The sequence below is a fragment of the Lolium perenne genome, chromosome 4 (genome assembly GCF_019359855.2).
Source record: "Lolium perenne isolate Kyuss_39 chromosome 4, Kyuss_2.0, whole genome shotgun sequence".
Taxonomy (NCBI): domain Eukaryota; kingdom Viridiplantae; phylum Streptophyta; class Magnoliopsida; order Poales; family Poaceae; genus Lolium; species Lolium perenne.
The window spans coordinates 98093659-98119976 of NC_067247.2; the positions used below are offsets into that span (position 1 = coordinate 98093659).

Here is a 26318-nt window from a genome sequence, read left to right on the forward strand (position 1 = left end):
TCATCCTCATCATCTTGAGGAGATTGATCCTCAATCTCTGTATCGTCCTCCACATCGACCGCAGGAACGATCTGGCTACCACTAGCACTGGGAACAGATGGTGCTGCTATGGACCTACAAGGAGCGCGTCGGCGCACACTATTAGTAGAGGCAGCAACAGTAGAGAGACATGATGCCTGACCACCTGATGATGCCCCAACACCAAATGATGCCTGGCCCCTGTCCACATGGATACAAATTTTACCGACACGGCAAGAATCATTCAAAGCAAAAAAGAATTCCCAGATCATCGTCGGAAATTAGTGGAACCAATCTTCCCTCCGTGCTGTTGAAATATTCGAAATCAACTGAATCGCGAGGGCCCCAGGTGTACTTAGCGCAGATATTATCTTTCAAATCCCTCAACAAGATGGTGGTTGCAACCACTGCTGGGATGTAAAATCCCGTCATATTGCGTTTAGAATCACGCGTAAAGCTAGTATCCAGCCTAACCACCAGCCGAAAAGCCATCGCTGGATCAATCCTATTCGAAAAGCAACGCAGTTAGTTGAGCAACAACGATTCGCGCTCAAAAACTGCCTACTGTTAATTCATATAGGCAGACGATGCTTACCCAGATGAAATCCATGCGTTAGATCTCTCCGATTCCCAATCTTCTCCGCGGCTGAGGGGCAGAATCGGCACACCAGACGGATGTACAAACTCTATCGCAACAGGGGTAGATCTAGTGGAGGCGGTCTCCGCCTCCCGGGGGTGGTGGTGGGGGCGGCTCGGGGGCGGACGACGCCATAAGGTAGGAGGGCAGGACGGCGTGGCGGCGGAGGGGCGGTGTGTGAGCTCCTCCAGTCTCGGGCGGAGGGGAAAGCTTTGGGTGAGTGAGATACCGCCAGTCCGACGTATCTCATTGGGTCAACAGTCAACACAATTCAAAAGCAACGGTCAATTCACAACCACCGCGGCTCCCTAGCCGTCACTGGTAACGGTCAAGGCTTCTGACCAGACGGCAACCCTCCCGTCCGAGCGTCTGCGAGGGGTTTCAAACTAGAGGGAGGGGAACACTAAGGAAAAATTAAGCGACTGGGGAAAACTGAGTACAACTAACGAATCAGGGGCACGAAAATAGAAATCCCTATTCTAAATGTTATGTTTATGACGTAGGTTGTCTGCTAAGAGCATCTCCAACCAGCGTTGTATCCAGCGTTGTATCCAAAAAAGTGACTAGTTTAGCGCGCGAGTGACGTAAATTGATGCTCCAACAGATGTTGCAATAGGTGCTGTAAAGTGGAGCGCGCTCTGCAAAAGCGCTATCTCGTGCACTATATCTACCGCGCCGAAAAAAACGTGCGGTACAAATCACGCTCAGAAACAACTACCCAGTTTTACAGCTCCAAAATTTAGAGCTTCTGTCGGAGGTGAATATGGCCTCACGCGCGAAACACGGATCAAGCGCGCTGCAAATTGCTTTTACAGCGCCAAAATTTAGCGCGACGGATGCTCTAATCTATCTACATCTACACTTACTTAAAAAGGACGAAGGTGTTCCCTATTCTGCCTACCACGCACTACGACTAACTTTCGTCGTTCTCGTCGTACTACCGTCCCGCATCGCTGGCACACAAATGGGCCAAGCCCAACAAATCACTCTCACCCTCCCCTCAAAAAAAAGTCAACTCGCATTCCCTGGTCTTGTCTTCTCCCCACTCTCCTCACCTGATCCTAGACCTAGGTCCGTTCCCCGCCGGCCGCCACATCGTGGAGTCGGGAAGAGCGTGGAGACGCACACCACGGAACTGGAGGAGGCCGTAGGCGGTGATATCCATAGGATTCACATGGGCACGTCGTCCTCCAAGGGATCCATGGACACCGCAGTGTCTCCTACCGCCGATTCCTCCTCCGTGAGTTCCATGATCGCCGCCTGCATGCGCTGAAGCTCTGCGATGAGACCGAATCTGCGGCCCACGATGCTGCGGCCGGAATATCTCCCAGAGGCGGAGCAGGTGGGGGCAAACCCTGAGGGAGATGGGATCCCGCGCCCGGAGAGGGACCGGCGGTGGGCGCTGCACTGCATCGTCGCCTCCCTCCCTTGCCGCGCTCCACTGCATCGCCGCCTACTTCTCTCTCCACCGCTGTAACCGCCGGTTCCCCTAACCGCATGATCTCCGTGTGATCGAAAGTGAAGAACTGTTTATAGCATCGAGTGTGGGCTTGGGGGCTCCGATGTCGTCATCCATCGCATCCATTGTCTTCAAGATGATCGGCATCAGCGTTTGCAAGTGCAGCCTCCGCGCAGGTAACACACACGTATGTACATGCCCTTTTTCTGTTAGGCTTTTGTTTTACTTCTGAATACATGTGATTCTTCTGAAAACGAGTACAATCATACAACCCATGGTTGCTCTATCGGGCTTTGCAGGCATTTAGTGTCACAGTTTCAGTTACATAAAGCTATTGTGTTAGTGCTCATGGGGTCATGCCTAGATCAGGCGCTTCCAGTACTTCATTGGCTTGCAGAGTGTAAGTGCACATATTTCTTCATATATTTGAAGTGCAAACGGTTCAATTTATTGACATAACAAGCATATTTTTTTTTAGACTTCAGAAGAGGCCGGGAGAATGCCTACAGATGGAAGCCTCTATCAGATCGTGATTTGTTATACTTCTTGGAAAATACTTGCTGGTGCGTGCATTTTCTCAAATTATTAGGTGCTGCTTTGGAGGCTCTTATCTCAACCTGATATTATTTTCTGGTTTACCAAAGTAGATATGTTGTTAACTAGAGGTAGTTAGTTAGTTACTGAGTCTATTGATGAGAGGTTTATCAAATAAAATTAAATAGGAATCGACATTTTTTAAACTCTCAAGCAAACTCAAAAAATATTGCAAACTAAGAAAGATGTAGATAGTTAACATTAAGTATTGGCAGTTTTTAAACTACAATGTTGTTATCTCATCTGATGTTCTGAAAGTTTTTAAACTACAATGTTGCTATCTCATCTGATGTTCTAAAAGTTTTTAAACTACAATGGATTCTGTTTATAACATTAAGTACTGGCAGAGTTCTTCGTCAATTAGCTTGAGCCTAAGAATGATATATAAAACATGTAATTGAGATTCTCCCTTTGGGTATTTATGAGAAATATTTTGTACCGATAAAACATATCCTTTTTTTGAGAGGATAAAACAGAGTCTATTAAGTAAAATGTTAGTCATATATTTGGGTTATTTGGTCATAGCTTAATAAAAATGGCATTGCAAAGGTCTCTGATAATAGCACATTATAGTGTAAACTATGGAAGTCAAAAGCCCCCCGCTCCCCCAAAAAAATTAAATCTTTTTGGCGGAGAGTTATTAATAACTATATGCCAGTAGGTGCAAACCTGATGCTGCATATTGTGCTAGAGCTTCAGCCTGTACACAGATTTTACACTAAGGGCTTAATCATTTTTCCTGCATCAGGTTTGTATGCTGATTATTTGAATGGAGGTATGCAAGATGTTCTTTGCAAGAGGAATCATTGCCAGCTTTTACGGTGGTTAGGTGAACCCATATCGTTAGAATTGTCTTCAGAAGGTATACACTATCTTTCAGGTGCGTATGTTGTACAAAATTGTAACATGGTCTTTCTAGATTCATGGATTCACTATGTTGGTGTTCTAGAAAGTATGATACATCTCCCAGAACTCAACATGGAGCAAAATTGCGTAGGTTAGTTTCTGTTGGACATACATATGCTTCTCTGAATATTTAGATGTTGCAGTCAGTGGTTAAGTTAGCTTGGTGGATCAATGATTGGGTATTCATCAAGAGTATTTTGCACCGTTTGTCATATTTTCAGCCCCGTTTCTCTCTGTCGGGGGTGGGTACTGCAGCCCTGTCGTCAGCGTTATGTGGAGGGGGCAACGAGGACGATGACGAGCAGTGGGACCATTTTCTTAATACAGACCAGTAAACGGTGCACCTAAAGATTTTATAAACTCATTGATTTTGGAAACAATGGGAAGGTGTATGTAATGTACAATGATCTTCTCATTCTCTCATTTTTGTTTACTTCATATGGAGCAGGTATTGTTTTGTCCAGTTATGTGGGTCAGCTATACTACAAGATATTCTTTTAAGTTATGATTCTATGAAAAAATTACCTGGAGCTAGCATCTCATGCACTATCCTTTTTCTATTTTCAATATGGCGGCGTCCAATATTGTAATCATTCTGCAATTTACCATGATGAGTCTTCATTTTGCATATTGATATGCAGTGTTGATTTCCTTGTTGCGGAATCGCAATCATGGAAAATTTCATGGGGATGATATTTGTCATTATTTATGTTTGATTTCATATGATTTCCAGAGCTTATCAATCAATAAACACACATTCTTAAAGGTTCGAGAATGAGCAATTTAAGGACAAAATGAACGAAGCTACCAGATATATGAACATAAATAAACTTGGTGAAGACAGGTAGAACAACTAACTTGGCGAAGACAGGTAGAACTTGCACGCGGATGTGAGGTTGAAGGGGAGCCGGAGAGTGAGAAATCCAAGGAGAAGGCGCCTGTGACTGGCGGCGGAGCAGGGGCGAGGACAAGCTCGAGGTCTTCTGGGGCGACGGAGAAGGCGCCCTCGCCTTGGCCGTGCAAAGATGCTTCCACTGACCATGACTAAACTGCAGGAGATGGAGTTCTCGGTTCTCCATTCTCATCAAGATTCTCATTGGTATTCCGTCTTTTCCTCATTGGGAGAGAATGCTCTGTTTCTTGCTGGTTCTAGGTGTTCATTGATCTCTATATGGAAAGTTTATAGCTCGTTTGGATTTCCTGGTTACTGGTCATGGTTACTGATCATTAGGTTTGTTCATGGAGAGAATTTAACATGCTCGTTTCTTCATGGCTGTTGGAGTTTGCTTGCGTCAAAAGCACCAACCGGTTATGGTTTTGCGGAATCAAGAAAGAAAGTTAGCGCTTGTAGGCCCTATACACTAAGCTTTCAGTTTTCAAGTGAATCTGGTTCTTGATATGTTGTCTAGCTGCACAGAAGTTAGTATCGGATGGGTTCAGAATTCCCTTAGTTTAGACTGAATGCTTATTAGTTGGAATGAGTCCACCGTAAGTAGTTGTCAATTAGGGTAGACAGGATGGGCGATCAAGAATAGCCAGATCCATGTTCTCGAACGGAGGACTGCAATGGCGATGACGGTGCGGCGCCGGTGTCTGACGATGAACCTACTAGGTGTGGTCTCTGAAGGCTGCCGAACACGGAACTGCGGCGGTCCTCGCACCTATCATGGAGAGGCAAGGGAGGGACTGGTCCCCGTTCGGTCTTCTCGGGAGAGTGGTGGAGCTCGATAAAGTGGGTGAGCTCGAGAGAGTGAGGAGACGGTCAGCTTTACATCGTCCACATTCCTTTTCTACGAAGGGTTTCCAGAAAAAAATGGTAGGACTTTCTTTCCTGCAAAGAGTTAGGAGCTCTTTTTCTATGTTTGACACAGAAGGCTACAATCTAGGCTATCTCCGGATATTTATGAATATCAAATGCTTGTCTCCGGATATTTATGAATATCAAAGTGTTGTTTGGACTAATGAGAAAAAAAGTATTTCTTCAGTTATACCTGTGTTTGCAGCATCCACATTTTGTGAGACAGTAATCTATCCAAAAGAAAAGGTTGTTTAGTTAACAATTATGTTTGCAGCATTTTAGTGAAGAAGTAGATACTAAATGCTTGTGTTAGCAATGATTATAGCTTATATGATTTACACATATTTTAGGAACTATTGCAAGGCCTAGCAGTGGAAGCCTGGTGGAGGGTTTGGTAAATGGCAGAGGCATCAGAGGCTTCAGCGAGGACATGAGACACCAGGTAAATGTTCTTATATGTGTTACCGTGAGGTATTCTTCCTTACTGTGTTGTTGAAACAGACTAGCAAAAATCAACTTGATAATGTGTTGATATATGTTACTATCCGAATATCTTCTCTCATGCGTTAACTTATTGGAGATGCCTACATGATAGTGTAAAGATGTATGCTTGCCTGATATTTTCAGAGATGTCCTGTTTATATGGTTAGGACCGGAGTTGTCAGATTGACACAAATTTGAATTTTTAACATTCTATTTTGCTTGCTGCCTTACTGACTTTTTTTTTCATATATCTGATTTCTTAAATTTTCTTCTTTGCAAGGTTTTCTCAGAGAAGTTGTATGCATCAAATTTATTGAATGCGATAGAGAATTAATTTGAAAGGTTTTGCTTGATCACATTTCTCTTCTTTGCAAATATTATGGACATGTTGATAGTACTTGATGAATAATACATGCTGGTAGTTCTTTGGTTAACTCCTTTTGATTTTGTGCAGTAAGTTTCTTACGGTACGACGTCCAGCTATTCATAATGGATTCAAGAGTACAAGAAGCATCAAGGGTCGCGAGATTAAAGAAGGTATCAATGAAATTTTGAAGATAAGATGATTAGGATGTAAGTGATGTGATGCTATGTAGGGAGGTAAGGAAAGGATTTTTGACCAAACAGAAATGAAGGGAGGTAGAAAGTGGGAAGGTTGAGAGTGGGGAGGCAGGCGAGAGGCACTAATAGGTGTGAGTTTCTTTTATTTTTTCGCAGTCATGACCCAAGGAAAGTTTCATGTTAATTAAGGCTTAAAAAGAAAGTATGGTTATGCATATATGTGGCTGCAAAATTATAGCTCTGTGGCTGCAAAATTACGGCTTCTCAATATGTATCAGTATCTTAAATGCATTTGAATACTCGTTGCTAGAAAATTATGACTTCTCGAAATGCATTTTAATATAATGTCAAACTACGTGGTTGTCAAAACCTAAAGATATCATGGGAACGTGGCAAGACATTTTACTATAACTATAGAAGTGATGAGGAAGAAGCACATATTTTCATCAAGTGCAAGGAGGTTAACCTGGTGTGTGGCGAGGTGTGTGGCGAAGCATGGACTGGAGCATGTTCAACATAAAAGATCGCCTTGATAGATGCTTATATGGCACTATATATTGTATGGGAAATATCAGAGCTATTGGGGATTCAACTGATGGCTGCTTGATGGAGTAACTAGAATAGTATCCATGTAGGAGATATTCCTTTCTCGATTGAATATGTTGGTCACAGAGCTTAATGTCATTCTATATACGTGCATTGAGAAAAAAAATTTAAGACCCGTGGCAACGCACGGGCATTTGTACTAGTACTAAAATAAGGAGCTGTATGCACAAATACGTTGTAATTTTAGTCGATTAACATATATTATTGCTTTTATTTCCTTTTGTGCCCTCGGTTCAGAAATTGCAGGCCACTAGGAAGCATACAAACTGAGTTAGCTTGCTGGAATAATATTTTGCAATGGTTGAAATTCAATAGAGTTACCTGGAAAACATACAATGAGATTTCTACAACGCTGACTATCAAGAATATATGGAAATAACATATACGATCAAACGAAAAAATATCACTATATTCAACATGAAATTTTATATTAATATTTTTACTAAAGTATTTATATTTATTAAAAATAACGTATGAAGTTGAATTCTGAATGAGCAGCTGATTAGGTATGGTCTTTGATCTCGAAACAATGCAACTTGAAAACAAGAAAAGTTATAACTTTCAAAGAAAAGGTACACCGAGGGGATATCATGCACAATGGCAACATGATCAGTTAACCAAAAATTGCAGAAGCTGGCGGTACTGGTTAGTATGCTACTAGCGATAGTCTCTGCTGCTAGTTCCAGCCATCCTAATGTCATGACTGCCGAGGCACACTTGCCGTGAGATCGAGTGCAGGCAGTGCTGGGAGCGCAGCTTCCTTTAATAAGACGGTTTGGCCGGAACTTCGCAATAAATACAGGAGCTGAGTGAGGCCTTTATTTCTTTTGATCCCATAAATTTTAATTAAAAAATTTATGCATCATTTCCATGCGAGGTTTCAACTGACTTTTCGAGAAAATACAATTAGTCCGACTGGCTCCATATTAATATAATTCCTCTTTTATGGGGACAACCATTTGTTTGATCTATCGCCCTACAAAACTGGCCCCAGTTAGATAATAACATACAAATGAATAGTTGATGCTAACAAATACTTTGTTTCCTTTCACCAAAGATAAAAAGGAATTAAGTTATACTAGCAAAAGTGCCCGTGCGTTGCACCGGAAAAATTGAATGCTCTAGGTTATATCAAACCATCCATGTTGACACTTCTTATATTTGTTGCCGTGTTACTATAGTTGATGGTGGTCATGTTTTCTCCTATTCATAATAATCAACATAATCATGTCTAACAAGATTAGGCCTAACTGGGCGAAAACGAAGCGGAGAACGATAGCATAGTTAGTACCACCTCGGCTGCCAAGGCTATAATTTTTTCATGATGCACAAGACGGATGAACATAAACAACGATGTACAAAACTAAACGGTGAAGAAAACGTCAACTAATGAAGAGAGCAACACTTATTCTTGCGTTGCTAAGAAATGATTTTTTATTGAATAGTCATTTGTTCGCATACCTCGCGTAACCCGGTGACGCCTCTTGCGATGAATAATGCCTTCATGGTTGCAGGTAGTGACACCCTTCTACCCTGCAGCTACCACCAATGTCGTAATGGTTGTATGACAAAGTAAGATCTTCTTGTGTAGATGCCGCATGTTAGTAATCACATTGTGAAATACAGATATAATAAAAGTTTTCAAATGCAGTTGTGAGCAGAAATTCCAGCAAAAATAATAGTTTGTACGTATGAGGCAGTAGGTTCCTTGCACGGCGTTAGCATTTTTTATGTGGCAATATGCACCACCACCTGTTTTATGCTGTGAAGAACCAGCCTAATAAAAAGAGCTCTGAGCATAAAAATAACGGCATGGTTTGGCATTTTCCTTTTGCATGTGCTGGATTTATGTTCGGCATTGACATGCACGTTTTATGAAGCCAGACAGACTGGCGCACACCTCGGGCCGTACAGACGTAGACCCTTCTCCTTCCCTCGAACCCAATCCACGAAGCCACGCCTCCGCCTCTCTGTCTTACCCCGCCTCGTCCTGGCCTCCTCTGCCCTGCCCCCTCCCACCGGGCCCTCAGCAGCCAACTCCTGTGCGCACGAAGCTCTCCTCCTTCACGTCAGGTTGCCGGTCAACACCTCCCAAAGTCATTCCCATCGCTCGCACGGTCGCCCCGAGATGTCTGGGTCAATTTTTCCAAATTATCCTTTCCCTTCCTTATGCCACCATGGGTGAAATTCCTCTTTTACTCCGCTCCCGCACACACGCCCAGGCTTTATAATTCATTTAGTTGGCTGCTTGTTATTCCAAGTCGGCTCGTTCTAGCACAAAAATCTCACGCATATAAATTGGTGCCGGTCAGTTTATACGAGCGAGGTGGGACTATTTTCAACGCTAAACCAATGCATCCTCTCTATTTCCTAATATATGTACGTACTGGTATTTTTTTTTTTTTTAGCATATGTACGTACTGGTTTTTTTTTTTTTTTTTTTTTTGAGCAACATGTACGTACTGGTAAAGTTAAAGAAACAACCTAGCCAGTCTAGCGGCCCATTACAGAAGAGCCGACAAACAATGCACAGAAGAAAAGCCCATTACCGACGGAAAGATCGGTCAAGGAGCGGAACGGGGATATGTGCATCGATTGATTCCAGGCGTGAACGTTGAACCGTTTTTTACTTAGCCGGTGGCACTGTTAGTAATTTCAATTAAAAAATATAGTTAATTAAAAAACGGACGAAAAAAATGGGAGAAACCTTACTTCCTTTATTAGTAGGTAAAGACTAGGAAATATGCCCGCGCGTTGCAGCGGGTTTACTTTTACACGCAACTGCTATAAAAAAATATTGGAGAACATGTTTTTTGTTAATTTGGAAGTGTCTAACGGTGTCCATAAATTTCAATCACCTAAAATGCATATTTGAGAATATTTTTTTAACTGTTAGGTGTTTAACACACAATGTCCATAACTCTGTCACCAAAATATTTTTAGCCAGTTTTCATATATTTTATAATAATATAAAATATATAAATCACCTAAAGAAATTCATTGTGGTGGTTCATTAAAATATTATGCTAGGATATGGCTACCTAAATTCAAATACAATTTCAATCCAAATAGCTTGTACCAGAACAAACATCAGCAAGATCGATTGAGATATGGATAGAATAGAAGATGTTGAAAATAAAACACCAAATATAATCAAATTGCTAAAGAATTATTACATGGAAAATTCCAGCTCAATTCTGACGAAATGAAAGCACAAAGATATACACGTGTGTTGCTGCCTGTTCATTTATAATGCACGATTTTTTTTTTTGTAGCGATGCAACAACTCTATGGGTTCATTTAGAAGGTATGAAAAAAAATTAGTAGCGATGCAACAACTTAATGTGCATCTACACTGACAGTTAACTGGCAAGAATGTATCTCAGCGTATTCCCATAATCCTCTACATCTAACCAGATGCTAATTAGTGAATATACTGCACCAAACCTCCCCCACTTATCTACCATGGATCAAACCATGTGCACTATTAAGCCATTTTTCTTTGTGTGAGGTGCTATGTCCGTCGTCATCAATCTTAACTTTCCAATCTTTGGTATTCAGTAGCTCATAATATGAGCGTGTGCTTTTTGTAGAAAAATAGCACGCAGAGAGTTATTTGTTTTCTGAAAAAAGTAAAGCAGCAGAAGGACCGTCATATCCAACACAACAGTCGCGTAGGTAGAGAATCAGCCCCGCGCCCTTCCAGTCTCTCTTAATTTTCAATCCCCAAATCCATCACTTGATTTCTGACACCTCCACCAGCCCATCCACCAAAGCTGTGTTTGCTGAATCGCAGCCAGCAGGACCAACAGCCGAGATGCACGCACATTAATGTGGCAATTCAGCACGAAAGTACATAGAGATTCAAGAACTCATGTCTGCATAATCAGCTTGCAGTTCATACAGTGAAAGGAACAACAGCATATTCACGCTGCGCGCACACAAACAAAATCCGTGAAGCATTGTACAAGGGGCTAATACGATTGAATCATTAACAAGAACACTGCTGCATCACACAAAATTAGGTAACAACTCCGACCGGTAGATCCATGAGTGGATCCAAAATTCCTTTGGCATCTTCTCCAGATCAAGGCGGTCGCCCTAGCACAAGCATCTCTCCTCCACGAAGTTGATGCCTGGTTGGCTAGATCAGGGCCATCTGTCGCCATGGCTGCCTGCTGTCTGCCCCTAATCGCGAGAGGAAGATTGAAAGAGTGAGGCACCTAATCGCAAGAGGAATATTGAGAGAGTGAGGGGGTGGATCCGTCGAGGGGGATTGGAGCAGCCGAGCGGGCCTCACCTCGCTGAGGGTATCAAACAGTCGTGGTCTGGTGGAGGTGCTCCATTCCGGGAATGAGGAGTCCCATGGTGACTGTCTGCTGCAGCCGACGAAATTCCGGCCGAACCTCGCCGATCTCTTCCATGGCCCGCGTGGGTGGCCTGGGAGGCTGGGACCGGAGCGGGAGGCGCAAGGGGTTAGTGCGCCGCGGGCCTGCGCCTGTTTAGTGGGCGTGCGCTGCCACCTGATTTGCGTCGATGGAAACGCGACCATTGGCCAACCGCCGTCTCCTCAGCCCGTCCGCCAAGCCGTCTTCTCAGCCCGGCCGGGAAGATCTTCCACGCCGTCGCCTCACATGGAAATAAACGCTTCGCTTTTTTACTTAGGCGGTGGCACTGTCCGTAATTTCACTGGAAAAGTAGGGGTACTTAAAAAACGGACGAAAAATTTGGGGAGAAACCTTCCTTCCTTTATTAGTAGGTATAGATAAAGATTTTTATTTCCAGCAAGCACCAAGCCGGGCGTAGAGTTTAGACAAATAATTTTGACTGGCCTAAGTTTAGAACTAGCAGGACACTAGGAGCGTACAAATAGAGTAAGCTTACCGAGGAAATTATTTTTCACTGGTTGAAATTCAATAGAATTGCCTACTTTAGTTCTGAGAATTTATTCCAGTGATCCTAGCTCCCTTACGTGCTTCATAAAGATAACATGAGCCTCGAGCAGCACGTCCCTCTCTTCTAAAGAAATAAAGGGGAAATCATTCTACCTAGCTCAAAGGAGAGAAAATGCAGGCACTATAGTAGCGAGGAATAGTGTTAGCAATCGAGACTAGACGGAAACTCTGACTAGTCATTCTCAAGAAGTTAACCAATGTGGCAGTGCTATAACATGAGGTAGCTATCACGTCAAATGCTAACCAAGTTTTCTGCGTAGTTCATATGGACTTGCCGGGTGTCTTAGGTGTAATGTCGGTTAGTGGGGATGAGACGCTTTGGGAATAACCAGCAGATGAAACACTGCACACGTGCCTCGAGGTGAGGGGCTTGGACTCGACCTTCCTGTTGATGTGGCGACCTAGCATGCACTTGCTCGTGATTAAGCGGGCGAGGAAGTCACCGTTGACAAACCAGAGTGGATAGGGACAAGGCCCCTGTACGGAAGACAGCTCCCCCATGTACATCGCCTTTTGAATTTCGAGATGCTTAGAGCATGTATGCTTCGTAAAAAACTGGCTCGTATCGCGCGAGTAGAGAGCCTGTATTCAGTTTTACAGGCTGAAAATGCGTGGAAAATATCAGTACCGTATTTTCAACCCGTAAAACAGTTGTACAGGTTGGGAATGCAGGTACTGCTATTTCTCACGCGATTTTGGCCCGTAAAAACATAATTTTAGCAGATATTTCAGATGAAACATAATCAATACAAACCATGTCATGCATAGTTCATAATTTTTACATCAAATCGTTACGATCATGGGCGATGTTCAAGCCACAACAATACCCAAAAAGTTGCAACTCGCCATCATAACGCGATCAAGCATCAAACATCGAAAGAGTGGTCGAGGAGTCCATCGCCACCACCACCACCTCTCATCAGAGGCTCACCTCGAGGAGTCGATGTTCCACCACCGCTTGCCCCACGACCTTGATGCACGAGCATCTTCCTCACCATGATGTCCGCATTGGTCTCCTTCCACCATGCCAATTGATCCTCGTCCATGTCCTTGGTTGACATCATCATGATCTCCTTCTCCTCGGCCAAGAGCTCCTTCATAGCCTTGGCTTCCTTGAGTGTGAGCATCCTCTCCTCCAACTCGGCCGTGCGCTTGGCATCTTCCCGCCTAGCTTCCACCTTGGCAAGCTTCACCTCTTTCTTCTTCTCGGTGATGAGAAGCTTGGTCTCCAACGTCTTCATTGTAAATGTCTCCCTTGACTTCGTCATTTGATCCATCTTCTCCTTGAAGCTAGCTGCCTCGGCTTCTACCTTCATCCCCTCCTTCGCTTTCTTGGTGCACTCGGGATTGCCTTTGTTTCTTGCACTCTTGTCCTCCTCTTCATCATCCGTCTTAACCATTGCCGACTTTGTTGGTGCAGTTTCTTGGCCCCTCAACTTCCACTTGGGAAGATGTTGAAGCAAGGTGAAGCAATGCTGGAACTGAAACTCCTTGTGCTTGGAGCCGGCCATGTCTTTGTACCGCAATTGAGCATACTTGGGCTACACAACAACAATAATATGATCAGAAGATGAACACACATAGTTTGCACATCAACAATAGTAGAAAACTTACATAGTCCTCTGGCACGGATCCACTAGGGGGATTATCCGCCACTTGGTCCGTTGCAGCACTCCAACAAGAACAACATGGCTTAATCGTGTCCCAGCGGCCTTGAAGGGAGCGGTACAATAGATCGGCCAAACTTTTCGTCCGAGGCTTGAGCTTGTGATATCGATCCTCAATGTGCTGCCAATAGCGCTTGCCGGTTTGATCCGTGCCGGTGCACGCATCCAACCCCACCCTGCCCCAAGCACGGATCAAAATCACGTCTTCAATCTTGGTGTAGTTGGACGTGCGCGGCTTCGGTGGCGCGGCCGCACCCGGCTCGGCAATAGCCGGCTCGACCTCAGTCACTTCATCGTCGAACTCTTCGCCGCCATCATCATCAATCTCCTCGTCATGAACCTCTTCATTGAACGGATCAATGCCGGCGTCCAGGTCCACCGCGGAACCGTTGAGCATGTACATGTATGATGTTGTGGACGCACAGTCAAACACCCTGTCTGCGTCGGTGAAGGGTGGAATCGGATGCGACGGAACGGAGGGAGGAGGGGTCGCGGCCTTGGATGGCGGGGCGGCGAGGCCAACACGGCAGGCTGGCTTCTTCGCCCTGGACGGCGAGGCTCCCCGCGGCCACACAGCCTTTGTCTTCACGCGACTCCCCTTTGAAGCAGCGGCAGGGGTCACAGCCGGCGCAGCAGCGGCCGCCGTCGGGGCTTGGAAGAGGGGTTTCGCGGCCCGCTTCCTCTTCCCGGGCATGGTGGCGGAGATCATGGCCGCTACATCGTCGGTGCTCGGCTGACCTCCCATGACGGCCTCGGGGACGTCCACCACCATTGACGACGGCGATACACCTTCTGCGGTAGGCGGGAGGTCCATGGCGGCGAGATCGGGCCGCGTGGTGGCCGGAGAGGGTAGGTCGTTGGAGATCTAGGCGGCGGCGCGGGTTGGCGGGGGTTGGGCGAGCTGAAATCCTTCGCGTGCTGTGAAGGGGAGGAGTGGGGGTCGGCCTCCAGTTCGGCCTTCCAACCCCCACTAGTAGGGGTCGAGGAGCCTACTTGGACCGAAACTGGGAATTTTCGATACGGGCCGGCTGTTTTACGGGGCCTGATAAACACCGCGGAAGCACCGAAACCCGTATTCCGGCGGTTATTTTACGGGTTTCGGCGTTTTGGGGGCCTGTTAGACATGTTCTTACCATGGTTGCATCTGGTTGAAATTCCTAAAAATATGTTTTTCTATTGCTTTGATGGTTGGTGCAATGGTTTAGATATGTATCTTGAAACATATGAAAGTCAGTTTCCTAAAGACTCTTAGGCTGCAAAGTAAGAAAAAAACTATGCATTCCCATAAACAAAGATTTTTTTAAGAACATGCTCATAAATTTTTCTTCTTTTTACCGCTTCCATTACAGTCATCTCAAACTTCTGCTTGACAACAAAAACTGATTAATAATGCATTTTTTTGCCGTCATCTCAAGAAATAGTAGGAGAGGAATCATACCATAGAGATTTATATGTTATTGCTTGACCCAAGAGCAAGCCAAAGATTACCTGCATTGCTAATTGCTTGTTAAATACTAAGTACTCCTTATGTTCTTAAATACAAGGCCACTACCAAAAAAATACATTATTTTTGTCTATACAAGGCCACAAACACTAATCAAGATAAATTGATTAGCTTTTTATCTCGTAGGATGGTGCGCACTGATGTGAATATTGCATGCAGCCATAGAGAAAGAACCACCACCACATGCATGCAATATATTTAAGGGATACTTCTTTTAAGCGTATAGAGCAGCTTCTAGATCCACAGGAGCTGAACCTCAAAAGAATGGAAAATGTGTGGCCCATTTCTCCCCACCACGAAGCTCCATTCAACTCTCCCATCGAGCAGTTTCTTGGACGTTTCTCGAGCTTTTGCCAAAGAGGTAAACACGATGCCCCTCTTTTTCTTTTTATTACCGCAGAGTTGCCACTCTCAGGATTCCCAGCAGGCAGCTCGTTTGACTCAAATGAAAAGGGAAAAAAAAAGGAAACAGGGAACAGGGAACAGGCACGGAACTCCTCTGCCTAGGCACACGTGCGCGAGAGACAAGCCTAGCTAGGGTTTCGCCGCCGCCACTCACCCCGGCCGCCACCGCGGCGCCCCTCATCATCCTACTCGAGCTCGTCCTTACCGCAGCAGCACGTCCACAGCCGGTACCTCCGCCTCATCCTCCCCAACCGGCGACGATGACCTCCAGAGCCCGACGAGCTCGTCCTCCCTGCTGCAGCCAAGTTGAGCTCGTCGTATTTTCTGCTAGAAACTATCATACGTATAACATATGGTGTTATCACTTATTTGGAGCATATATCAAATTCAAGGGCATTATAGGCATCACACAACTCAACACAGTACATAAACCAAATTTCAGAAGCCCAAAAAAACAGGAGGGACAGTTTCTAGGAGTTTGTCCCCACTAAAGTTTCCCCCGCCGACATTCATAAGCCGGCTTATGCATAAGCAGAAGCTCAAAAGAAGTGGCCCTGATTAGCCTAGAACACGAGAACATTTCAACATAAATAATCATGCTATTTATCACTTCATTTTTATTTTCTTAGTATATAGAATATGTGTTTGTAGCCTTGTATACAAGACCAGAGGGAGTAGTATAGGACCACATTCCATGCATTGCTTGTCAAATACTGAGTAGTAAGCACATGTATTGTTTCATTGCTTTCTCCAACTTCTTAACGTTCCATACTGCACGACAACGAATCAGTGAAAAATCAACTTTATTTCTTGAATTTGGATTTATTCATGGCCCAGCAGCAGCACAGCTTATCAGGTTTCATAGAATTTTATTCTCGTTTTGTTTTGCGAAACACAGAACAGACACAAACGCTCACACATACTTACTAACATACATGCACTTACCTCTATAAACGCACGCACGCTCACCTTACCCTTATGAGCAACTTCGACTTCGAGAGACTGAGTCTAAGTAACTAATCCGACGGATCTTGAGATTGACGAAGTAATATTACGCCTTTTAATGAGACACAATGTTAAATATGGGATTTAAACTCTGGTGAGCCCAGGGTGTCACTGCCCTCCTAACCCGTCCTAACCCGTCAGTGGTAATTTCATAGCAAAAAGTTATGGCTGACTCTGTATTCTTGAAGTACTTCTATGTAAATATAGTATACTTTATTTATTTAAACCAAGTGGATGGTTGCTCACCAGGTCAGCATACAATCCACATATGATACATGCCTCTTATCATAGCAACTCTAGTACTCTACAAGACAAAAGCAACGGATCACAAGATACTGTGTATGGTGGAAAACATTGCTGCGGTCATATCAGTTATCACAAAGGCAGAAATGTGTGTGTGCTCATAAAATCCTCTATGAAGTGGCAATACTAGAGCCCTTGAAAGTAAGTGATACCTCTTTTATGTTGACTGCTGGGCCAAGCCCTATGGTCCAGCTGAAAGGAGCAAATACTTGGACCAGGTAGGCAAGTGTAAGGCACCATCTATGCTGGCTTCTGGGGAAACCCAGCTGGTCTGGTAATTTAAAAGGCTCATAGCAAAGCTTTATAGAGTTTTTATTTGTCCCCAGTGTTAAAGGATCAAAATTCTTGATTAAACCTACTCTTTACGGCCCAAATTAATCAACGAAGTCATATACTATGTCCAGTACAAGTGTACTCCTAAGCTGCACCAATTAATTTGAGCTGGAGGGAGTACTAAAGGTAATAGTCAACATGCGACTTCATGGGTCAAAGAGACAACAATGATTTATTGTTGAGTTTTTTCTTATTAAATTATAAATATTTAAATACCCTCATTGTCATGAGATTTCCTTAGTACCACCAACTCATCAAGGGTGGTAAGGATTTGAGGGATGAGTGTCAGAAACAAAACAGTATTTTTCTTCATTATCAGTCACATGTCAGAAACAAACATCCACGAAATATATAAGAATCGGGCAAGGAGGTAACTTAAGGATCTAAAGTTCTGCTATATGTATGCTGTTTGAGCTGTAACATAAATAAAAAATTTACCACCTGCAACTGAAACATTCAGAGACCCAAAAGAACCTTCCTATGAAAAAAAAAATCCCTAAACCAAATCATATCTTTCCTACGAAACACACTGCCAAGAGCTACGTACAACAAATCATACTATAGTTTACTCAAGCAAAAAACCTCCACAGTGAATCAAAATTTAATGGTTAATGTGTGGTTCCTCAAACTACAAAATGTTGAATAAATCGGCACCTCAGATGGGTGGACCACCTATTAGAGATTTGTTATTTAATACCACTAATGTGCATGAGATCCTTTCTATAGCTACTTCTCCTTCTGTTAATCGTATCATCTTTACTCCAAGCAAAAAACGTCCACAGCGAATCATATCTTTTATGAAATTAAAAGACAACATCAATGCACAAGGAATCAAATAGGAAAAAATTGATGCTACACGATTCGTTTATGTCTCTATATAAGCACAATGTATAAAATTGGAACAACAACCATCACACATTAGCTATAAGAACACCTCTAGCTCAAGATTGTCGAAGGAAAAGGCTAGCTTGTGCTCATGGGGATTATCATGAGCAACACGCAGGCTTTATGCTTTGTAGCTCTCATTGTTATATCTAACTTGCAGTACTGCCCTTGTCATGCATCCGATGGCCATATAGGTAATATATTTGTTTTCAATCTACAGTTCTTCATTTTTATTATCTTAGCATACATTCAAATCGATCAACACGTGCATACATACCAAAGTGACTACTCTGTAATTTACTAGTCACATTGTTCCTCTGAATGCCTTGGTTTCCGCAGGTATTACAGGAGGGGATCTAGGACATACATGTAGGTACATGCTTGGTGGTGACACTACGACAAAAAGGTGCACAGAGATTTGCTATGCAATGGGCAGTATCTACAACCCCGACGCAAGTTACATTCAATTCTGCGATAAAAGTGCCACATGCCAGTGTTGCTGTGTCATGTACTAATGCTCTAGCAAGCATGGGCGGATCTAATGGGGCAACCCCTGCGAAATTTCAAATTTAGTTTTACTCTAATTATCTTGAGTTTTTTTTCTTGCAGCATATATTATATAGAATTAATATAGATGTTCGTATGTGAAACATATATCAAAGTCCATACATGAATCACACGTTCAAAACCTAACCATTCTAACTCTAATCCCACTGGCATGCTTATGAGGAGTGAAGACAATGAACCGCACCACAAAACCCCAAACCATGTGATCTCTCACTCACGGAATTAACTCCCCAATACACTTCAGATTCATCAAAATTTTACAACTCGGAAATATTATTGTGATTTTGATGGGCCAAAATATTTATATCTCAAAATTAGACTCAAATCACACATAAGTTAAAATTTCTGATCAAACTCATAAAAATTTCCTAAAACAACGTAAAATTTTCCAATTTTTTGTCCTTTTCAACGAGGGCCAAAATAGTAAACTATTTGTTTTACTCTTTTTAATTTTAATCCTATACACTGTATTTGTGGTACCATGTCATACATGATAACTAAATTATCTGTGTAATATATGGGATCTTTCTTCTTCCAGTTCCAGCTTGTTGTGACCCTTACACAAGACTGACAAGCATAATATAGTTGGCTTAGCTTGAGCATTCGGTGCTATAGTTGCTAAGACAAATTGTTCAAGTTTTCTTTCCATGGGTACCATACATCAGTAGCGAAGGAAAATCTAGTTCAGCTGGTTAATGTTGTATCTACATATTCTAAGCATCCGACACCAAAATTCGCAAAATGATTGAACTTTTAGCTGATAAGCGATTTATACTAGTTCAGTTCCACAGAACAAACACATGAACCAGATGGGAGGATTCATATGGCAAGTGTAGATCTCGTTTAGGCTTGCTGCTGGGCAGGCCTTCTAGTCTGGCTAAGAGGATGAAATACTTAGACCGGGTATGCAGGTGGTAAGATTCTTATGGCAAGTGTAAGACATCATTTATGCTGCTTTTTGGGAAACCCCAGATGGTCTGGTAATTGGAAAGGCTCATACCCAGCTTTATAGAGTTTTTTTTTCCATTCCCAGTATGAAAGGATCGAAACCCTTGATAGATGGTCAAGATTTTCCATATATTGTCCTGAGATTTCTTTACTACTATCAAGGGTGGTCACAACCCTTGATATATGGTCGAGATTTTCCATATATTGTCCTGAGATTTCTTTACTGCTATCAAGGGGGTAAGGGTTTGACGACTGTGTGCCAGAAACAAAATGGAAGGTTTTTTTCATTTCCAATAAGATGTCCGAACAAGCAGCCACAAAATATACAAGACTTGGACAAGAAGGTAACTTAAGGAGCTAAATTTCTGTTATATGTTTCCTGTCTGAGTTGTAACATAAATAAAAATATACCACCAGCAACTGAAACATTCAGAGATTCGAAAATACCTTCCATAGGAATGCTTACAAGTTCACAACCTTGGATGGTCTCTTCGGAGAGGCCATTGCCCTCACTTCCTAACACTAAGCATAGAGACTTACTCATCAGAGAATCTGCTAGCTCTTTGGACAGCGGGCGAGTCTCTTCAAAACCATCACTGCCGCTTTTTGGATGGCCTGCCAACATCTTCATGTCATATTTAGTCACCAAAGCTTGAAGATCACACCAGTTACCGGAAACAACCGGAAGCTGCAAAGAGGCTCCTCGAGCTGCACGAAGAGCCTTTTCATTGAAAGGGTCACAGCAAGCTGGAAGAAGAAATACCCCATCCTGTTGATTGTTGGATCTACATGTTACTAGAAGAATAAAAGTTTGCAAAGAGAAAAACGGAAAAGAAACAGATGGCACTTTGCAGTTTGCAAAGTCGTAAGTTTCCTGAATCAGAGATACTTAATGCACCTGTGCAAATATTTTGAGTATAATGACGCTTCTAGTATTTTAACCCATCACAATATACTCTTTTTGCCTGACGAAGCATCAACTTCAAAAATATCACAAATGGCGCTACGGGTTATACTATCACCCGACAAATTTCTGAAACCTAACAATTGGATGTTTTCTATTCTCTCACACTTCAGATTATTTTACCTTCATGATCACATAAATCTAAAACAGATTACTAAAGGATAAAATAAATGCTCTCATAATAACCCCGAATCATGTGATATATGAATTGTTTAAATTAGTAAGTGAAATAGCCATGTACGGCAGCGGAAGCAGAGATTTGCATACCCATTTGAAAGCACAAGCCGATCTTATCAATGTTCCAAGGTTACCAGGATCCTGGCAAGTAGCGGGACGATGAATGGCATCAGATGCATTGTACAAAATTCGAGTAAAAGAAATAAACAATGCACTATGTGTCGTTTTCTAATCAAAATTAGAGTGATTGCCTCTGAACAATTGTTGTATATCGCTAATTTTCACCTGAATCCCATCAAGGACTAGAATCCTATTTGGAGACTGATGAAACAACCCATCAAGTCCAGCCCCTCCTTCATCGCCATTGAGGTCACGTAAATGCTTCGGCATGTGCATGACAGCAATCGCCTCAGTTGAATCAACTGACCGCATCCCGGAAATCTTCTTCATGACAGTGGCGCTCACATACACAACATCGCCAGAGAGCTCATGCAATTCATCCGGGATCTCTACACCGTCCAAGAGAAGCAAGCAGTCGATGGATGCGAAACCAAGCGCACAAATCTCCCTGCAGCAAACACCACCGAGAAGGATGAGCATAGAATCAGAAATGGGAGGATAAAACGAGAATTCACAGTACATACGGCCACTGTGAGAAGCGGAGCAGAGAGACAGGAGCGGAAGGTACCTGATAGGGGCGAGGCCGACGAGAAGGAGGCGGCGGCAGGATCGGCGGTACGCGGCGGAGTCCCGGAGCTTCACGCAGTGCTTCACCAGGGGATTCGCCACGCTCGCCACCTGCTTGCGCTTTTGCCCGCCCCAGAGAGAAGACGCCTTCGACGCGGCCGTCACGGCGTCAGCGTTCGCGGCGGCGCGGGGAACGGCCACGCAGCGAGAAGGGAAGGCGCGGACCGAGTGCGCCGAGGAGCTGGCCACCGGGAGCAATGGCGGTGGCGGCGAGCGCGCCAGTAGCATTGCGGCGTGGTATGTCTCGCTCGGTCGCTCCTTTGGCAAGTTTGCGTCGGGGGAGCCCGTCTTATCTACTCGTTGAAACCAACGTGTCAGATGAACGACTGCGTGTATTTCCTGTAAAAAGAACTACTGCATGTAGTTTCAAAAGAACCAATTTCATTTTTACTCTCTATTTAGGCATTTATAAGTTTGGACCATCTTTGTTTGAAAAATGCCATTTATTAGGCAATGATGTGGTGACCATCGAGGTTCGAACGAACGGATGGAGAAGAGAATGCTAGCCGTATCGAGCTTTAGTTATTGTTATTGCGCCACATTAATCTAACATATTAACATATTGGTATTATCTAAAACAGGTTAAACTGTGTGCAAAGTTTCATCAATAGTGTAGTTCTTGTTATTCCGCCACATTAATCTAACATATTAACATTTTTCGCAAAAAAAAAAAAAAATCTAACATATTAACATAATATCTGTCAGAAATACACAACTAGATTTTAGAGAAAATTTCACAAACCACAACTACTGTGGCAAGGTTTTCACACAACCACAACCGAAAGAAATTTTATTGGAAAATCACAAATTTTGGAGTAAGTCATTTTGGATAACACAAATCTCTTGAATTTTGAAGCTTCAGCTGACAACTTGTGCCCACAACTTAGGTGCCACATGGCAGAGGAGACGTTTCCGAGAACCACAAGTTTGAATCTTTGAATATTTTTCTATCGAAGTTTACAAAAATTATGCAAAAAACTTTGTTATGGTTTAGTTCATGTTCGGACTGCAGAAGACTGGAAAGAACCATTTCATCTGCCATATAACACCAACTTGTGGACCTGGGTTATCAGAAACAGTCTCAAACTTACTAATTTGTGAGATTTGAGTTCGCTGAAACAATTTACCCCAAAAGTTGTGGTTTCTGATAAAGTTTCCTTCCATTGTGGTTTTGTGTGAAAGCCTAGCCCCCAACAAACATGGTTTTGCTGTTCAAAAAGAAAAAAACATGGTTTTGTGAAATTTGCCTAAAATTTTAGAAGTGGAATTCACTCTTGAAACAACATGGCCGGCAGGTAACTGATGTTCGTTCGCAGCTACTCGCTTCAATATTGAATTCCAATCGATGTCCTTGTTGTTTCAATTTACAGAGACTAGTACTACCGCGAATCATAGCTCATGTTTTAGTTCTGTTCCTCACGATAAGAACACACCGCATCTTCAGTTTTGATGTATCCATGGGTGGAACATAGTTTAACTGAATGGTGGTAACCACTGCTAGAACATTCTAGTCATTGCAATGAAGATTGAATTGAGAGGCTAAGTAGCTCGCATCTTTACATTCACTCCATAGCGTTCTTCGCCTACCAAGTGCGAAAAATGAGAAATGGCTTCTCTACAAGAAACATATTTGCACATCCGAAATTGCAAAAGTACAGGACACGCAACATGCAGAGTAGCGTGCCGAAATGATTCTATTTACTCTATAACCTACCAACTGGTACTCATAAAAGCCATGTATCTCTGTAAAAAAAAAGAGGAAAGAGAAGGTTATAATTGGTGAAAGAAATAATAAGGAGATTTGGTATTACAGTAGTGAAATTTACGGTGGCGCAAACCTGTTATGCACATTTCACTCATCTCCCATTGCGAGCTCTAGCGCGTAATCATCTCTATCCTGAAAGGGAAAAAAATGTGTCGATTTCGTCTTAGCAAAAGTTAGAAAGGTCCACCTATAAGAGAGAATAACAATTCGGTCGATAACCACAGCTATCAGCATATGTTATGCGCTGGTGCCAAACAGATTTTTCTGCTCAAAGCGTTCCCACGACATGAATCTTAGTTTGTAAATAAGTAATCTCGTAATACTCACAATAGGCCCTCGTGCAAAATATCTTCCAAACTGGAGCCAGTATACCTATAAATTGAGATGGATCATCCTTAGTGGCGCAATCATCATAATTGAAAAGAATTTCGTAGTTCCTACTGTACATTTGAACTACACAAGTCTTCGGCCTTCAGAAGATAGCTTAGCAGATGTGCTTACCTCATCTTCATCTTGAGTTTCAACCTCAACATCAGAGGATGGGTAACCAACACATAGCAGCGCATACCCCTGAAAATGAACCCATACAAATGTGACATCCATAGGATTTAACTTCTCAGAATGTAGAACTGTAGCATCAGAATAGACGATGGAAGACATAACATATAGACTGTATAGGAGCATAGCTAGAGCACCTGATTTAAATAGCAGTTGAAAACCTTGGCAATTAGGGTACAAAACCAAAGGATTGCCCGATTAATCTCAATAAATCATTTCTAAATCATCTCTGCTCCTACAACCTTTTCAAATCTCTCAATCTAGATAAATACAACAGTTCATAACATAACGTTACTAGGATGACACATAAAGCTAAATTTCACAGCAATACTAATCACAGGAAAACCGTGCAATGCGTAGAATAAGACTGAGTTTCATTATGTGACGATAATGCTGCAGCCCATAGACAAATGATGATATAGATGAACTGGAACAGGAAAATACTGCAGCCATAGATGATTTTCGGCAGTAAGGAAAACATGAAGAACCCCAGTGACAAGCAATCACAAGAAGTGGGTTTACCTTCTCCCTCAATTCAGCAGATATTCCAAGTGCTTCAGGCTGTCTAATCTGCCCTGATTTTATCCGAACCGCGCAGCTAGTACAGCAACCTGATTATTAGCACATGGTTTCCTGATTCAGCAAGTTGTCTCCAGATCATAGCAAGCAAATGAAGATCTTACGCCAGTCGGAGTAGAAATTACAAGGCTCGGTAGTACCAACTGAATTCTAAATACTGCAGCAACTACTCGAGTCCATAAACAATTGGAATAGCATGCATCAACTTGCTTAATTCAGTAGTTCTGTTCCCACTAAGGATTGACAAAGGAAGCACTGTACCATGGCGGCAGGCGAACGGGAGCGTGATGTCCTGCGCCTCCGCCGTGTGCAGAATGTACTGGTCCTGCACGCGGCCGTCGCCACACCATTGGCACCAATCAGACCAGCAACATCTCAACAAGGAGGAACCGAGACGCACGCGCACTTTCCATACCTGGGGCACGACGAACTCGTGGACGACCCCGCGCTCCCGGTCGTGGACGGTGACCTTGTGGGTCGCGACGCCAGTCCCCGTGGCAGGCGTGGCGGCGGGCGCCTGCTGCAGCTCCGAGGCGCGCGCCCTCGTGCCGCGGACCGGCCGGCGACCACCGGCGGGCAGTGGCGTGGCGGAGGCTGCGAGGACGTTCGGGGCCCCCTGGCTTCTCCTCCACGGACGGCACGGTCCTCCGTGCGCGCCCACGCGAGCCCTGCGAGGAGAGCTTGGATGAGTGAGTGAGGTACAGAGTTAGGAGAGGAGGGAGGGCGTGGAGTGCGCGCGCGCGCGTACGTGGTCGCGGCGGGGCACGCCGCCATTCTGGCCTTGGGCTGTCTGTAGGCGGCGGGCCGGCGAGACGAGGCGCGGCGCCGAGGAGCGGGAGCGGCGAAGTTCCGAGCGGTTTGATTGGCTTGGAGCGGATAAGGGGGGCGACGAGGAAGCTCCGTGCCGTTAACCCAAAGCTGGCTCGGTGTGGGTGTCCCTATGAGGCAGGCTGTGACCGTGTCAGCATGTGCCCGCACGAGTCGGCGCGTGTCCATAACGGCATCTCCAGGGGCCCTGACCGGAAATGCGTCCGGCACCACCTCTAATAGAGCGACACAAAGGGTGTGTTTGGTAGGTCGGGTGGACACAGAGATTCTCATCCCAGCCCAGATTTTTTCAATTTTACTTGTTTGGTAGATCGGGTCGGCTCAAGTGGGCACTGCTGACCTCGTGCAAATAAGGGCTCTCAGCCAGGCCGGTTTGAGAAGCTCAAATCGAGCTTCTCAGGTCAGCCAGGCTGAGTTCGCCCCGCAAAACACTGTAGCACATCCCCCACGCGCGCCCCTACCCCCAGACCCCCACCCCTCTCCTCATTTCCCCTCATCCTGCCCGAGCTCCGTCCGGCGCCGCCCTGGCAGGCCTCGTCCCCGCGCCCGAGCTCCGTCCGGCGCCGCCCTGGCAGGCCTCGTCCCCGCGCCCGAGCTCCGTCCGGCGGCAACGCGGCAGGCCTCGTCCCCGCGCCGAGCTCCGTTCGGCGGCAACGCGGCGAGCCTCGTCTACCCCGTCCCGCGCTCGAGCTCGTCCGTCGGCGCTCTAGCGGGCCTCGTCTGCCCGTCCCCGCCACGGAGGACCTCCCGGCGCCGCCACGGACGACCGCCTGCGCCGCCATGGACGACCGCCCGCGCCGCCACGGACGACCTGCAGTGCCTCACGCCGCTCGAAACTCCGCCGCCAAGGTTGCCAGCCACCGTCCCTCCTCACGACGCCACGGACGTCATCAAGGGCGCCTCGTCACGCCGGCCGGCGGCCACCCACAGCGCCTCCTCGATGGTGGTCGGGATCTGAGGACCCGATTGCTTTTCCTTTTTTTTCTTCAGGGTGTTTTATGTAAAAATTGGACCTCCTTGTAATTTTATATTTCTGAACCTGTGTCCAGCATGTCCTAACACATGG

At 44.5% G+C, this 26318-nt stretch overlaps 2 protein-coding genes and 2 long non-coding RNA genes across 12 annotated transcripts; 1 reads left to right on the forward strand and 3 right to left on the reverse strand.

Moving 5' to 3' along the window:
* The first annotated feature begins 1524 nt into the window (after window positions 1-1524).
* On the forward strand, window positions 1525-6770 carry LOC127293415 (uncharacterized). 9 transcript variants are annotated; one of them, XR_007845812.1, is made up of 6 exons: window positions 1525-2301; window positions 2414-2514; window positions 2593-2677; window positions 3457-5854; window positions 6176-6237; window positions 6350-6770. It is a non-coding gene; the product is annotated as an uncharacterized lncRNA (long non-coding RNA). The 9 variants fall into 9 exon arrangements; XR_007845813.1 differs by having other exon boundaries at window positions 1525-2290; XR_011742701.1 differs by lacking the exon at window positions 1525-2301 and having other exon boundaries at window positions 2358-2514; window positions 6350-6432; window positions 6492-6770.
* Window positions 6771-10919: 4149 nt separating this feature from the next.
* On the reverse strand, window positions 10920-11711 carry LOC127348519 (uncharacterized). Its single transcript, XR_007879807.1, has 2 exons — window positions 11363-11711; window positions 10920-11250 (listed from the first exon to the last, which is right to left on the reverse strand). It is a non-coding gene; the product is annotated as an uncharacterized lncRNA (long non-coding RNA).
* Window positions 11712-19896: 8185 nt separating this feature from the next.
* Window positions 19897-21805, reverse strand: LOC127293416 (uncharacterized). Its single transcript, XM_051323035.2, has 4 exons — window positions 21464-21805; window positions 21061-21343; window positions 20866-20916; window positions 19897-20403 (listed from the first exon to the last, which is right to left on the reverse strand). The coding sequence occupies exons 1-4, from the start codon at window positions 21748-21750 to the stop codon at window positions 19984-19986; spliced, it is 1041 nt and encodes a 346-aa protein (XP_051178995.1). The 5' UTR covers window positions 21751-21805; the 3' UTR covers window positions 19897-19983.
* Window positions 21806-23033: 1228 nt separating this feature from the next.
* On the reverse strand, window positions 23034-25372 carry LOC127293417 (ferredoxin C 2, chloroplastic). The gene is made up of 8 exons (XM_051323036.2): window positions 25173-25372; window positions 24840-25092; window positions 24686-24749; window positions 24368-24456; window positions 23789-23857; window positions 23615-23659; window positions 23361-23419; window positions 23034-23265 (listed from the first exon to the last, which is right to left on the reverse strand). Exons 1-7 carry the CDS (start codon window positions 25196-25198, stop codon window positions 23375-23377), a joined length of 591 nt encoding a protein of 196 aa, XP_051178996.1. The 5' UTR covers window positions 25199-25372; the 3' UTR covers window positions 23034-23265; window positions 23361-23374.
* Window positions 25373-26318: the final 946 nt, after the last annotated feature.